The sequence below is a fragment of the Aythya ferina genome (genome assembly GCF_964211825.1).
Source record: "Aythya ferina genome assembly, chromosome: 1".
NCBI lineage: Eukaryota > Metazoa > Chordata > Aves > Anseriformes > Anatidae > Aythya > Aythya ferina.
The window spans coordinates 27,715,822-27,731,148 of record NC_140296.1 but is presented as its reverse complement, the minus strand read 5'-3'; the positions used below and the strand labels follow the sequence as shown (position 1 = coordinate 27,731,148).

The window sequence follows — 15,327 nt, the reverse complement described above, 5'->3', positions numbered from 1 at the left end:
CTGACCAAGTTCCTTTCAGCTTAGCTCTGGCAACTGGATAGCGCTGCCCCGGGCTGCCCTTTCCGAGCGGCTGCGGGGCAGTTCAGGTTCACCTTCTTCCTGCTGTGAAGCAAGCTCGGCAGGTTATGGGGCAAGAGTAAGGGCTGCAAGAGCAAAATGAGCGGTGTGCTTTACTGAACTGCATTATTTCAGCTGGGGGAAGAAATAAGCAAAATAGCTGTCAAGAGCTGTTGCATCTCATGGCAGAAACCCAACACCCCCCTTTCTACAGTTGGTGATCTTCCTGCAGCAGTAACCTCTGGCTGCAGGGTCGTGGCCACTCAGCCTTCACCCCTGGAGCTGAGGTCACCCAAGTCTCTTCTCAGCGTTCCTCTGGCTGGAACCTTACTCTTACAGCACATTAATCAACAAGCTAGGGTCTTGAGGTAAACCCTAATATTAGAACTGGCTTTCATACTAACAAAGCAACAGAGCAAGAGCTGAACTAGGGCTTTTCTTTTCTTTATAGTAGAGTATGTGAAATCTACAGCTGCTTCACAGCAACTTGTAGGTCTCACTTCAAGTGTGAGGGATTTTTGGAATCAGTAAGGGTTCCTGAACTCCCATTTTCCTTCAGAGGGGTGGTGACACCCATTTCACCCGTTGCCCTGTATGCAGTTAGCTAAGCTTGGTGGTATTGCACAAACAGGCAGTCAGCTGAATCAAACTTTATTCCAACAAATTTCTGTACCAACATTGCAAAGTCCTTAGGTGAACAATTGGTGTGTGTGTACAGCTCAGGTGACTGTAGCTATAAAAATGGCTTAGTTTGACTCTGAAAGGTAAACTCTCAAAATACATGTCTGCTTCTGCCACCAGCCTCTTGCTGTAGGTGGGTTTAAAAAAATCCTGCTTCTCTTGAAGCCTTAACTTCGGTATTAAAAACTGCAACTGAGCTTTAAAAAATGAAAGCAAAGACCAAAGACAAATCTATGAAATAGATTTCAGTATCCCAATGCTATGAACTCTGTCCTTAACCTCTCATGCCTATTGTAACCACACAGAAATGCAGTGTAACTCTTGGGTAGACAACTTTGGGAAGGAGAAGGCTGAGGACTTCGGAAGTCCTACTCTGCTACCTGAATTATTCAAACATTTGGCATAAACTCCTTTTTAAAGAATGGGTTATTCACAGTGCTACTGTCCTTAGTGTGCTAGGCAGTCACGGTAAATCATTACAACAGGCACTGAAGCCTCTTCCATGGTGCACTCTTTTAACTGCCTCTTTCACATGTGTATGAGCAGTCTGTGCTGCATGTGAAGACTCCAGAAGGGGTTGGGGAACTGCACCAAGCACCTTTTTCTCCCCTCCAAACAGGCAATAGCCATGAAGTGGAGTAGCCAGTTTAAGATTACGCTGGCTTTCCTCCAAGAGGCAGTAGATACTGAGACATCTTCATCCATCTGAAGTTTTTCTCTCTGCCTGGGGCTATGAAACAAGCTGTAACGTACAAACCCCAGCTGTTTCAGCTCTGATTTATCACAGCAACTGTAACTTGCCCAGAAATAAGTTGCTCATTTTGGTGCAGCTCTGATGTTGGTGGGTTAAAGAGCTCTGCAAACCCCAAGGGCAGCTTGTCTGTGCCCTCCCCCAGGGCAGCTATGCTACACCACACAGACATCCCTCTGTACAATGCCAGGTCTCAGTTATGAACATTGTTGCTCTGAGACTTGCTTTTTCTTCTCCCAGGACTGGCACTAGGCTGCTGCTTGCAAGGTAGAGCACACTTACATGAAAATCATACTTCAAGAATGGAGGGGGCAGCCAGAAAAATAGGCGTTACAATATCATTTTTGGCTTATGCTAACTGGCCTTACGCTGCATGTTGAATCAAGTAACACAAAAAAGAAGCAGGCACACCCTCCAGGCCTGACAGTAATATGAACAGTCCGTTCACATGAGCAGTTTCCACTCAGCTGAGGAGATACAGCACGTGGCACATGTGGCAGGGCTCCAGTTAGTCTGTTCCACACTGCAGAAGCCTCGGTGTCAGTTGTCTTCAAGAACTCAGCTGGGGCCTTCTGCTCCTCTTCAGCCCCACAAAGGTGACCTGACCAGGAGCCTGCAAGTTACAGCTTTGTACTTGGAAGCAGCAGCTATTTCCAGCAGTTCCTCTTAAGTGTTTAATATACTCTAGCACTTCTTGGAAGGATTTAGAGAACAATTGTTACAAATGAACTCCTTAAAACCAGTTATTTCATTTTTTTATCTCAAATATGGGCGTATCTCAGCTCTAGGTCAAGTGGGTGAACACTTCCTACTCTTTAGGCCCAGAGCGTGCAGTCAGACACCAACTGCACTGATCCTGGACAGGCACAGGGCAAAAGGGAGCTAGAAAAGGAGCTGAAACAACTCACTCACACCCCCGCATGTACCATTAAAACCAACATGTCAAGGTGTCTTTTTAGCACCATTACAGGCAGGAAAAGACGTTTCTGACATGCAACATACCCAGTGCAGGATCCGCAAGCTGGAGATGACCCTGCTGGTCCAACTCAAGCAGCATGTACACATCTCTATAAAAATCACTTCAATTTAGAAGATTACAAATCCTAAACTGGAAATGAGTTCTTAAAATTAGGTCACTGATCTGGCACTGCTCAGACCGCGATGTGATCTAGAGGTTTTTTGATCATTTAAAAGGTTGTTCTCCGTTTGCTAGAAGGCGTCAGTACGAATCCACTTGTTTCATCATAAGTTTCCGGCTGTACTCGTAGGCCAGGAACAGCGCCCCGTTGGCCAGGAATGCACGGATCATGGTTGGCTTCAGTCCAGAATACAAGGCAAGCACACCTGGAAATTAAATCAGACCTGGTTAGCCATTTATTAAAACGCCCATCAGCACCAAACACTCTTCTTTCATCTTTGAAGGATATTGATGAGGCAGTGCTGCTGCCGAGAGGGGCAGGTGCACGCACACAGCTGAACCCTCTGCTGGAGCAGCTCACTGGAGTGCTACTGGGTGTAGCTACAGGAGTATCTCGAGTTGCAACCTGAGTTTAGTCTTTTAAGCTTCTAATGTAAGCACCTGAAGTTAGCTTAGGCATGACAGGGTCTTCAGAAGGATTGCTCACTGGAGGATACAGCTCGCAGCAGCTGGCAGAAAGAAGGGCACAACCACTTTGGGGCTGTGTCCCAAGCCAGACTCCTGCTCTGATGAGTAGCTTCCCCCATAGCAGGGCCAGGAGCTGTGTCTGCTGCTAGCTGCATTCTTACACCACCTCCTGCAGAGCCTGGTACAGGCCTGTTCCAGGGGAGATGCTTAGGTAGAAGCTCCAAGTTGCCAGTCTAAGACTCATTTACCAAGCTGCTGTCAGCCATATACCAGCTTCTAAAGATAAGAAAAAATTCTCTACCAAACTTTACTGGTTCCTTCAATTTTCATTTATAGGTTTGATTACAGGGAATTCATTCATCTGCTTTTAATGCTTACTGAGCTTTTGTTAGCTATATTTTTTGTCTCCTGAACCAAAAGACATGGCACAATGCTGAATGTCTCAATTTCTGGATTCCAAGACCTCCAAACTACATCATTATCAGTATTTCCATTAGAAACTGTTTGTCAGTCTCTAACACACCATCAACAGACAAGATTTCTCAAGCAGTTCTTGGAACCAGAGGAAATAGGTTTGGAACTGGAGCCCAGATTTACTTGCTATGCTTCATGCTCACCTTCAGTTCTCACAACAGTTACAAACGTTCCCATAAAGCCCGTCTGCTTTCCAGCCATGGAGAGAACCTGAATTCTAGATTTAACACAGTCCACGGGATACACAGCGATCCACAGACAGCTACCTCCAAAACCTCCACTTAGCAGCAAGGGAATGGGACCTAAGGTTAAGAAACAAGATTTTAGGCACACCACAAAACATTCACCAACAGAAATATCACGTTATTTCTGAAGTCAAGGAGAAGGCAGAGGGCCCTGCTTATGGCAAAAGAGCAATTCCTGCTTCCCCACAAACTTTAAGTTAATTTTAAGCCACTGCTAAGTCACAGGTCTAGCCAAAGGCTCAAAGGTTATAAGGAGTGCCTTTTAGTTTATTGGCCATGCTAAGAACACACAACTCGGAGCTATATCGTGACTGCGTTAACTAAATTAACTCTACTCCTTTCACACTTATAACCACTTTCCAGTGCTAGTTATGAAACAGTTTAGTGATGTTACAGTGATGCTGATCACCTCTGCAGAGATGATTTTTTTGTTACAGTGGAATTTCTGTGGTCAGTCATTTTTCATAATGTGTTTTTCATTTTGTGTTTCAGTTCAGATTTTTATAGATGTTTTGCAAAAACAAGAGCTTGGAATACATGCAGCTGACATACTAGATGCCAGCAAGACAGAGTAGCTTTGTTCAGTCTTTCAGAAGGAGACAAACGATCTTTATCCTGGCATCTCCTCCTTTTTTAAGGTCTAATTTTCAGCCTCAGTGTTCTCTCATCATTGCAATGACATCTAACGGTCAGCATGCATTTGTACACCCTTCAAGGTGATACAGCTGAAGACTCGAATATCGCTCCGAAGAGCTGCTGAAAGAAGTAGTTCAGAGGTGTTACGCTGCAGTGTCAGATATTTAATGAGTTCTGTAATGCTGCTGCTAGCTCACTGCATTTTCCATTTACAATATATCCTGCTCCATTAGAAAGGGATGACTTCAGTAATTAATTACTGCATATATACAGAGTGCAGATCTTTGTATTCCCTATGCCCAGTTCCCTTTGTTTAAAAGGTGTTTCATGTCTGCTGTGCATCATCAGCATACCCTCGAGGGAATGTGTCCCCCCCCTTACATGCCTCATGGCAGCCCGACAGAATCCGCCTGCAGGACGGGCACCGTACCTAATTCATCTTTTGACCTCCCAGAGGCAAAGAACGTGCGGCTCAGTTCGTACCCCCCGAAGAAGAAGAAATAGCCCGGGACTTCCCGCAGCAACGTGCTGGACCAGCCACGGTAAAATCCAAGGGGCCCGTCCTTCTGGATAACGCTCTTCACTACTGACCAAACTGTGCTGGTAAAGAGATCAATCCAGTTAGTGATGCTGAATAGCAAAGGTTACAAAACAACGAGCTACCGTGGCTACAATTCAGAGTTAGACCAGTGCGTAGACAGCAGGGCTCAAGCAAAACTCTGAGCAAGATCCTGCCTGGAGTCTGTCACCAGCATCCACTTTTACTAGTGCATGTGCTACGATCCTGCCCGTCACAGCTCTTCTCTGGCTAACAAGAAATGTGGCACCGCTGAGCCAGCACAGAATTAATAAATACACAGAGCAGGGATTCAGAGGTACGGGACAGGGACTATACTTACTTGTGGCCCTGCACTATCTTCCCTGACAGCTGCATTTCATGCATGGCCTGCAGCCGGCACTTCACCAGCTCCGTGGGGCAGAGGACCAGGGTGGCAAAGGCGGAGGCGAAGGAGCCTGCGGCGGCGTTCTGCAGGTCACTGCAAGAGAGAAACTGCACAGGGTATTTGGGCACCGGCCTTCAGCACAGCATGGCCACGGCACCAGCAATCAGCTTCTTGAACCTGTACCACAAGCATTATCAAACCAAAGACAGTCCTAGGGGAAAGGCTCTCAAGGGGAAGGGCAGCTCCTTGGACCAGGGAGATGAGGGACAAAGCTCACCCGATCTTCATGTCCAACTCACACACATCTGGAGCTGGAGATAGTGCAGACACAGATGACACCACTGAACAAGACAGCGGCGTGATCTGTGTTAACCCACAGCATTACAAACGGGGACTTCTCGTGGTGACCTTACACATCTTGCAAACACACCTACAGCAGAGATTAATCCTACAATGTTTCACCTCACAGCAGCATCATGAAACTGAAACGGTGACGTGAAACAAGCCCCGTGTCATTCAGATGTTGCAGTGAAAGAACTGTCAGACTGGAGGAAATCAATAACTGTCTGCAGAGCAGCGACTGAGTAAATAGGAAATGGCAACACTGATTACCCAATCCTCCTGCAGCACACACAGCTGGGTGTAACAGGGATCTGAGGTGCTCTAGAGCCCACAACAGAACGAGGCAGAGTTAAAAATACAGTATGTGGATGAGCCCTGCAGTCATTAAGTGATGAGCAAGGTAATGAAGTTAGACACTGAGGAATTAGGGTAAGAAAATATGGGAAAGGTGCCTTCCAGCTTTGTGCTGAGGGGTGCAGAGAATCCTTTCTCCTTCAAGGAAAGAAAAAAAATCAGAGGCTATCAGACTTCAGAGCTCTAACAGAGGTAAAGACCTAAAACTAGACTTCACCATAATTCAGGTCTTTTCTACTTTTGCCTGTCTTGATATTTAACTCTACATCCAACAGTTTAACTAGGCCTGCTGCTTAGGCTTTGGTCTTTAATGTATCAAGCCTCATTGCACAAGTGATGAGCCTTAAGCCTGTTCCCTCTTCACTCAAGTGGGTAATTCAGTACTTTTCCAGGTAGGAAAGTTTTGACCACACAGCACGGGAGCAAGAATCATCCACTCTTAGCACTGCTGCTTCATCTATAAGAGGCATTTATCTTGTTTTTCAAAGAAAGTATCTGCTTAAGATGGCCAGTCACGTACTGAAGAAGTCAAATTGAGGTGAACAAGGATAATAGTTCGCTCAGTTTAGACTTTGGCATGGGATGAGATCAGTTTGGTTGGGCTAAATGGGCATTAAAAGAAGAGGAATTTAGCACTTCTGTCCTTTGGGTGGTCTCAGTTTAGACTTTGGCATGGAGTTAAATCAGTTTGATTGGATTAAATGGACATTAAAAGGAGTGGAATTTAGCACTTTTCTTCCTATTTGCTTTCTTTTGGACTCACGTACCAGTGCCATTTATTCCTTCAACTGGAAAAACTGTTGTTTTGCAACTGTTTTGTAAGGCTTCACATGCTGACCCTAAACACAAGGAGGAAAACCTATTCCCAAGCCACACTTATTAGAACACGTTAATGAAAATTTAACCAAAAGCAAAAACTAATTAATGTAGCAATTGCTTAGGTAATGGTAAGGAAAATGCTCAGGTTCACCTCAGTGTGCGACTTCACACCCTTCTGATTCAGGGTCATACAGCACAGCAGTTTGTAAAACAGCAGAGGCAATAAGGGCAGTGATAGTTCTTGTCACAGCTGAGGACAGCCACCTCAATTCCTTCCCTTCTCTACAGCATGCTACAAGTGTTTCTTCACTCTTCCAAAATGAGAATGGGTGGTGATATCTTGGACAGACCACCCATACTCAGGGCACAACTGCAAACCATGTCAACTCAATTCTCTTACAGATGTGCCTCATTAGGTGCCCCCAAAACAGTCCGGATGAAGACAGCAGCATCAAGGGAAGCATCTTTCAGATAAACTTAAATCCTTTAGTGTTTTATCCTAATACAGCTCTGCTCAGTGCTGCAGTCACACCATTTGTTCAAATAAAACTCAGTGTGTACTTACTCCGAGGATGTGGAATAGTACACTGAAATATATTACTTGAAGATTTTTTGCACTACTTCCACCCTAAACATGCAATCTCTCCATCAGTGAGTCTCAAGAGAAGATCTTAGGAGCTCTCCAAGTCTGTGGGCTCTCCAAGTCTTGGGTGGGGAGGAGAGGCACAGAACAGAGATCTACAAGATCCCAGGTGTCACAGAGACAGTGGCTAAGGACCAGCTGTTCCCTGTCTCGTCCAGTTACAGAAATAATAGTTGTCACCCACAGAACTCCCTGCCAAACTGCACGACCTTACGAGAACTCAAGGGGAGAGTGGACAAGTGCTTCAAGAGATCCAAAGCCACTGATTAAAAAAATCACACCAAGATCAAGAAATCCTCTGATCTAAGAACATGAGCTCGAGCTGGCAGAGGACTCAGTATTTAATACTTCCTTGCATCTTGTCCTTTAGGTAACCACTTATTGCCAGTGCTGTAGACAACACGCTGTGCTGAAGGGATCCTCTGGTCTAGAGACCATTATGTTTGAGCCTTTGAAACTCAAAGAAAACAAACAGTACAAGAAGCAGCCTCCTTTCCTCTTAGTACACCTCACTGTAAGAGGAACCACTCCCCACCCTGCAAAGGCAGGGCAACCTAGGCAACTCAGTTCCTTTGGTAAAGCCTTGCAGGTCTTCAACATTTCAGTTGAGTTGTGATCATTGAAACCAGCCAACTGCAGTGATAAGTAGCTGGCCACATCCTAGCACAAGGATCTACACTCCAAAACATCCTGTGCTGCATATTGATGGAGAGGGGCCTGGAACACCAACTGCACCTGGGGAATCTTTACTAGTAGCAGTTGCATGATTTCCCCCCCAACCCCTATTCCTTTTGAACACAAAAGAGGTTTAATTTACTAACCTGAGCTTTGTTTTCCTGTCTACTCCAACAATTTTTCTCACAATTTGCTGGCAAAACCCGTAGCACATGAACAGGACAGAGTTCTCTGCGATGTTGGCTACCAGTGCTGGCGAGGTCCCCTTGTAGAAGCCTCGAAACCCCACTTGTTTGTAGGTTTTCACAAAGCAGTCGACAATTCCTTTGTACATGTCAGGGAACGTCTGCATCTTCACCTTCGCTGTGTCGAAGGGCTGGCCAGTCACCACACATGCTGTTCCACCTGTGCAAGGTGATTCTCGTTAAGCATTTCTTCACCGTAATAAGGGTGAGCATCTAAATTAGTCAGTTCACTTAGACAGCTACTGAATTAGAGGTATTCCTTGGCAATGAAGTCATTTGTGATGAGTTAAGCAGCGTTTTCACTTGTTCCTTAATGCAGTGGTTCAGACACCCTCCAATTCTACAACCAAATAATGATTTGTAATCAGGTGAGAGACATCTCTAGGACGAGAGGAACACTGCTCAGAGAGTGCTAAAACTGATAACACTATAAATTGATAACCACAGATACAAATCCTTCACTTCAATAGTCTGAATGACTCTTATTTACATTTATTCCCAGATACCGGAATAGCATAGGAGAAGTTTAAAAGGGCAAGAGGGCAAAGTTTCCTAACCCATTATCTTTTCCAAACTGAATTGCAAGGTCAATACCCTAAAAACCTGTGAGATACTTCTATTGGTATTGTCAATAACCTCTTAGCCCACAGCATAACACTCTTCCATGAGATTGAACTCAATTCAGTTGCCTGCAGAAAAAGTTAGATACGCTGTTTTGGTATAAAATATCAGCGTACGCTGACAGCAATCTGTCAGGAACTGATACCTAACAAGAAGCATATGACAGGTGAGCATTATCTGGTTTTGTTTTTAAAAAGAACCATCCTAATACAGGAACTGATCTTTCAACAAAACACTGTAAGCATGCAAATGCCTTAAAGAGGGCAAGGTAACAAGATGCTGTTTTTTCATTTATGTAACTGAAATAACCATCTGTAAATCCAGATAATGTAAAAAAAAAAAAAAAAAACCAAGAAATGTATCCAATTAAGATTAGTTAACTTTCTTCTAAGATGAAGAGTTAAGCAAGTGCTTGTTTAACCACAGTGATTCTTATTTGATTTTACTCTTTGCAAACCCATTTGTTGTTACTCTGCAAAGAGACACTTCAGGTCTTTAAGAAGAATTTAGGAACCCAGCTCCCATAAAACTTGATGCTCAGCCAGATAAATCATCAAGTTGAAGAGCAAGTGATACAAAAAGGCATGAAGAGCTACTTGGTCTGGAGGGATAACCAGGAGAGAGGTAGCTGGCTCAGGGCAGCAACGGTCACTTCAGCCTCAGATGAAAAGCAGAGCAGAGCTCTGGAAAGACAGCAAACACTACCTCCAGGGAAGTCAGGGAGATAGAAACCTTCAGAACAAGTGTTAGGTTCCTGTGTAAAGGCAGACCTAAAATATCTCGTATAGTAAAATAATGGCTGTTGGAAGAAGTGCAGGACTAGCAGTAATGGCCTTGAGCATCCGAAGCTCAAGAAAATTGGGAGTTGAGCTGTTCTAAAAAGAGAAAGTGCTCTTCTTACAGCATCTCTAGAGGGGGCATGAGAAGCTTAGTAAAACAACAAACTTTGTAAGCCTCAAGGTAAAGATTAATATCTCAAATATCTGGTTAATATCTCAAACATTAAGAGGAAAAATTCTTCCAGCCAGAAGTAGAGTCTATAAAATTAAACCAGCCAAAAACAACCCTGCTTGAAAGTTTGGACAAATGTACTCCTAACAGTAACAGTAGCGTGGTGGGAGAGAGTCTTGTTTAAAAGAAGTGATCAGAGGTTGCTAAGATCCTAGGCAAAGGACTATGACCCACAGGCAGGTAGATGACTTATTTATTCTTGCTCAGAATTTACTTGCCCCAGTATGACATCACTTATCAGCTCATTGAGACTGTATCTGGAGAGGAAGGTAAAACCAGGTTATGCATGTGCTGAGGAACAAGCTGTTTGCATAGTGGTTTACACTTCCTAAAGGGCACAGAGACACAAGAATAACAGCACCAGGCACTACCAATGAACATAACCAATACTGAACAAGCATGTGGAAAGAACATGGAAAATAAATACTAAGGGAACAGTAAAAGTATTGATTACAACAGAAGTAGCAAAGAAAACCAAAGAACAAGAACACTGATTTGGGAACAATGAAGTCACGCTGAAAAAGGTCTGAATTCCTCCACCCTATCTGAAATAAGGGGAACTGTATCAGAAGAAGTGGCACAGTAAGTTTTAAGATTCTCTAATCTCTACTGCCAAAAAGAAAACAGGCAAACCTGCATGCAGTTTACATCAACATGGAAGTGTATCACCAAGCAATGGATTTCTAAGCTAGTTTTCAGCTCTTGCAGTAACCAAGGAAGGACACTAAGGCTTCAGCTCAAAGTCAGACTTCTCCACTGCCCTGGATGTTAAAAACAGCATTCCTTAACTGATGTACTGAGAGGGAAAGCAATCATATCTCCCATTTAAGAACCAAGGAACACCAGCAAAACTGTCAAGAACTGCTCACGCATTAAGTTGTTACTTTGCAAAACAGAGCAGGTTAGCTACTTTCTTAAAAAGACCTTCCCTCAACCCCCCAAAAATATGAATGAACAGATTAACAGAAAGATTTTCTTGAGGGAATGAAGGAATAACAGCAGAAGCACTTCCTTCCTCGCAGGGATGCAGGGTGTTGTCTAGTCAATGGCATCGTGCCACGGCTAATAAAGCAAGTATTCGTTGGGCAAAATATGTTGGAAGACCAAATGCTTTATGAAGGTGTCACATGGGGTTTGTATGGCCTGTCTCCCTTTGCTTTCTCACTGCAGTAAGGTTAACTCCACTCTGACAAATGACCTCCGATAACTAGCCTTGAATGCACTTAACACCATTAGCACTGTCATAAAAGGACTGACTGTAACAGCTATTTTAAGGGCAAGAAAAGAAAATAAATCAATTTGTTTAAACCTGTTACAACAGGACATTAGATAAACCCCTCCTGCAACCTTTTCAGTACAAACGTTGTCAAATTAACTGTTCTATCCCAATATTTAATCTCTTCTGAACATCACGTAAGCTTTTGTGATAAACTATAACTAGTACCTCCAGAACTAAGCCTGCCCTCAAGACAGAAGCTTTGCTAGTGCTTCTACATAGCTTTTTCAACCCTCCTCCCTCCCCCTGAGAAGAAGCTTGGACTCTCAGGAAGACTTGTTTGCCCTGGTAATTAACAACTCATTCATCCCTTGGCCATGGGCATTACCAGTATGGCAATATCAGTGAGACAGCACAACTTCCACTGGCTGAGGTCACCTGCTTCACCCCCATATCCTTAAGATACAGAAGCTGATATTTCCCCCGTTCTCTAAGCAACGGGAATTTGCTTTTAAACATTTTGATGTATTAAAATCGTCCCTCAGGAGTTTAGTGCAATTAAGTGTTCTCCAGCATTACCTGCAGCTCCTGCTGTGAGGTCAATAGCAGCCTGAAGAGCAGAGTTGATCCTCATGCCTCACACTTGTTTCTTGGTTACTAGAGTGAAAAGGCTCCCGTTTCCTGGAAGATGTCAATCTGTTTTCCTCCTGAGGGAAAAGAGGACAAAGCACACACAATTTACAACAATAACTGACAGGCAAAAACATCAGATGTATACTTTCACTTCCATTCAACTCGTTTCAAAGCAGCTAGTAACAGAAAACATTTGCTCCCAGAACTAAACTGAGATGTAGCATACCTGTGTTTTGACTACTTCTGACACATTAGGCAAACCCTCTGAAGTATTACTGCATAGCTTTGGTTTATTTGAGCTTTCCAGTCTCTAGTCTTCCTGGATCTCTCACATGAAATCAAGGAGTACCTCCAGGGAACACTGTTGAATATTACCTTTCTATTGATTACAGAAACAGCGTCTCCAACGGGTGTGCAAGGCTAGCTGGCAGGAGTACTTCCCCCTCTGTCTCAGCTCCCCACCTATAAAGCAAAATAGAGAATTGTTCTCCTCATGGTGAACACAAGCCCAGAAAATTATATTCATCATCACACAGGATACAGGCACATTAGGTATTTCTATGTGGCGCCGAGAAGATACGAATAGAAAAAAAAATGAGTATGAACACTTAGAATTGTGTCTGGCTGTCATGTTCCTAGTGCAAGTCCCTACACAACAGTGCATTATAAAGTAAAATAAGAAATATACCTCATCTCTTAGGAAGGCAGCTGGAAAGCAGAAATACAAAGGCAACGGTTTCCAGTAAAACATTCAAAAGAATTCTGTTTTCAAGTTTGCAGCGAGGTAATTTCATGGGGTGAGCTGTTAAGACAAGCTTGCTCATTTGGAGTAATTTGGAGTAAGAACACTGAGCCAGAGAGCTCCCACTGTTTCAGAACCACATTGCTGAGCTAGACACTTGGCTGGCAGTGCTGTCAAGAAAGCTGCATGGGTCTTAAAAAGCCTCACACATGAGTCAGTGCCTCATTGACTCTTAAGCTTATTTTCAAGCAGAGTAAATCAGGGAACAGTATTTTCCATTCTTATACCCACTGCAATCCTTCTTTTGAAGCCTGCTGCCTCCCAAAACATATTTTTGAGTAATACGAACTGGAAACATAACTTCCAGTAAGTCACACTGGAAGAATAATAAGAAATATTGTGTGAACTACTTTTTTTTTTTTTTTTTAAAACAACTTCTGGATTACAAGCACAGGCACTTGCTTACAAGCAGACACAGGCCTGCATACAAACAGGCTTTCTTAAAATCTTATCTCTGAACAGCTTTATTATTCGTGAGCTTCAAGAAAACAGTAGGCCAAATACTGTCAGTCAATTTCATGCCTGACCTGTTTAGGTATGTTGTATCAATCAATGAAGTAGGTTAAAAAAGCAACAGTAGCTGTTTAATAAATTACACTAACACTTGCTATTTCTGAATTGTGGTTACAGGTTTGAACTGTTTCACTGCTGACAACACTGTAAGCTTGATATTATTTCAGAATCAGAAGAGAGGCTCCTGGACCAAGTCTCCCCTCACTATCCTATACACTTCATTAGTGGTCATGCAGCACTCTGCAGTTTTGCTTCTCACTTAGAAGGAACAGAAGAAAGAACGATCTTCAAGAAGGCCTCTGAATGAATGGACTTCACAGAGAAGCAACAATTGCCTGCCTTCAGTAACACGCACACTGCTTGCATCATAGCCAGTGCTTATCAGCTTTTGCCAGCCCCCAAAGCGAGCACATGCCGAATCACCCACAGATACCCACCAAAAGCTTCTCAGCAAAAGGGAAAACAAAGATGCATATAGAAATATAGAAGTTTTAAGAGTCAGGTAAGTTTACTCTCCTGATCCTTAAGAGCACACTGGCACTTTCAGAAGACTATTCTTCAGAGTCAAAACTACTCTGTCATTAGACACGCACGTACCTCCTCTCCAGGGAAATCCTCTTTGTAATAACACTATCAGATTCAAACCTGTGTGTAGGTATTGTGAGGCAACAACTGCTCTGTTACTTCTACAGCAAATCCAAACTCCAAACCTGGAAACACAGAAGTGTCGGTAAGCTTGGCAGGTCCTGCAGAGCCTTCCACCCCCAGCCCGGGATGCATTAGGCACAGATGACTTCCCCACACACTAAGCAGACAAAACCACGAGGCAGCACCGCTCCTTTGAAGGAAGCCAGGCCGTAATTCTACTCCCTCAAGGTCACCGCAGGCCAGCACCACGTGCAGCAGAGTTACACCAGGTCTGGGCCATGACAGGCTGTGGCGTGCACCCCTCACCACCACAGCAACGCACTTTTTAATAGCCGGAATGACCTCTCCACAGACAAACACACTTCTTAGCACCCAGACCGCCAGCTCTGAAGCGGGCAAAGCGGGGAGCGAGCGGGGTGACCCGGTTTCCCCGGGTGTCCCGCTCGCTGTACCGGGGAAGGGTCTGGCGCTCCGGCAGCGGGGCGCACCGCCCGCTCCCGCCGGGGGCTGCGAGCCCCGCGCCCGCCGCCGCGCCGCCGCCCGACCCCTTCCGAAGGAGCCGCAGCGCCCGAGCCGGGCCTCGCAGCCCCGGTACCGAGCCGGCAGCCAACCGCTTCCCATTGGGACCCCCCCGCGGCCCGCTCCGTGCCTTTTTCTCCCTCCCCGGCCTCCAGCACCGTGCTCCCAGCAGAGGCACTCACCGCAGCTCGCCCCCGCCGCCCCTGGCCCTATAAAGGCGGCCGGGGGAAGGCGGCGCGGGCCCCCGCGGCCCCGGGGAAGCGGTGGGCGGGCTGCGGGGCCGGGCAGGGCTCGGGAGGCGGCGGCGGCGGCGGCCTGGGGTGCCCCTGGCGGAGGGGAGGCGGCGTGCGGCCTTCCCCGCCGCCTCTGTGTGCTTCTGCATCGTGCACGGCTCGGGGATGGGGTTTTGGGGTCTCTTGGGAACAGCAGGGAGCAGCAGGGGGTGCGTGCATCCCGCTGCGCCCAAGAGGGAGGCTGCAGCGGCCGGAGCATCGTCCCCCCGCTGCTCCTTGCTGCTGCTCTCCTCCAAAAGAAACCCAGCTCCCAGCCTGGTTCTTCAGGGGCTGTGTGCCTCCACGGGGTGCTCAAGCCCAAGGCTGTTCGGCTCAAATAGCACCTAATTCTCTTGTAAACTCCTTTTTCCTCCCCCCCCAAAAAGTGATTTTGGGGTCCTCTCTGAGCTTACTGAGCACAATAAAACTGAATTTATCAATTAAAACTAAAATATCAGTTATATATATATATTAATCCCCTCCCTATTTTTAAAGAGGCATTTAGCTAGGAATTAAAGTACTTTAAAATAACATCAGAGTTATTTCTCTAGGAATCACAAAATTGCTGTAATTGCTAAGACAGCCATTCATCCAGCAGCAAGAACCTGTCCGGAGCATTT

The 15,327-nt window shown here is 45.2% G+C and overlaps 1 protein-coding gene across 2 annotated transcripts; it reads right to left on the bottom strand.

The window, feature by feature from the left end:
• Nucleotides 1-692: 692 nt before the first annotated feature.
• On the bottom strand, nt 693-14,750 carry SLC25A15 (solute carrier family 25 member 15). 2 transcript variants are annotated; one of them, XM_084506172.1, is made up of 9 exons: nt 14,618-14,750; nt 13,866-13,978; nt 12,329-12,415; nt 11,900-12,027; nt 8,374-8,632; nt 5,350-5,487; nt 4,881-5,050; nt 3,713-3,871; nt 693-2,833 (listed from the first exon to the last, which is right to left on the bottom strand). In XM_084506172.1, exons 4-9 carry the CDS (start codon nt 11,952-11,954, stop codon nt 2,709-2,711), a joined length of 906 nt encoding a protein of 301 aa, XP_084362298.1. In that variant the 5' UTR covers nt 11,955-12,027; nt 12,329-12,415; nt 13,866-13,978; nt 14,618-14,750; the 3' UTR covers nt 693-2,708. The 2 variants fall into 2 exon arrangements, with proteins under 2 accessions (XP_084362298.1, XP_084362299.1); XM_084506173.1 differs by having other exon boundaries at nt 14,566-14,674.
• Between the last annotated feature and the right edge of the window lie 577 nt (nt 14,751-15,327).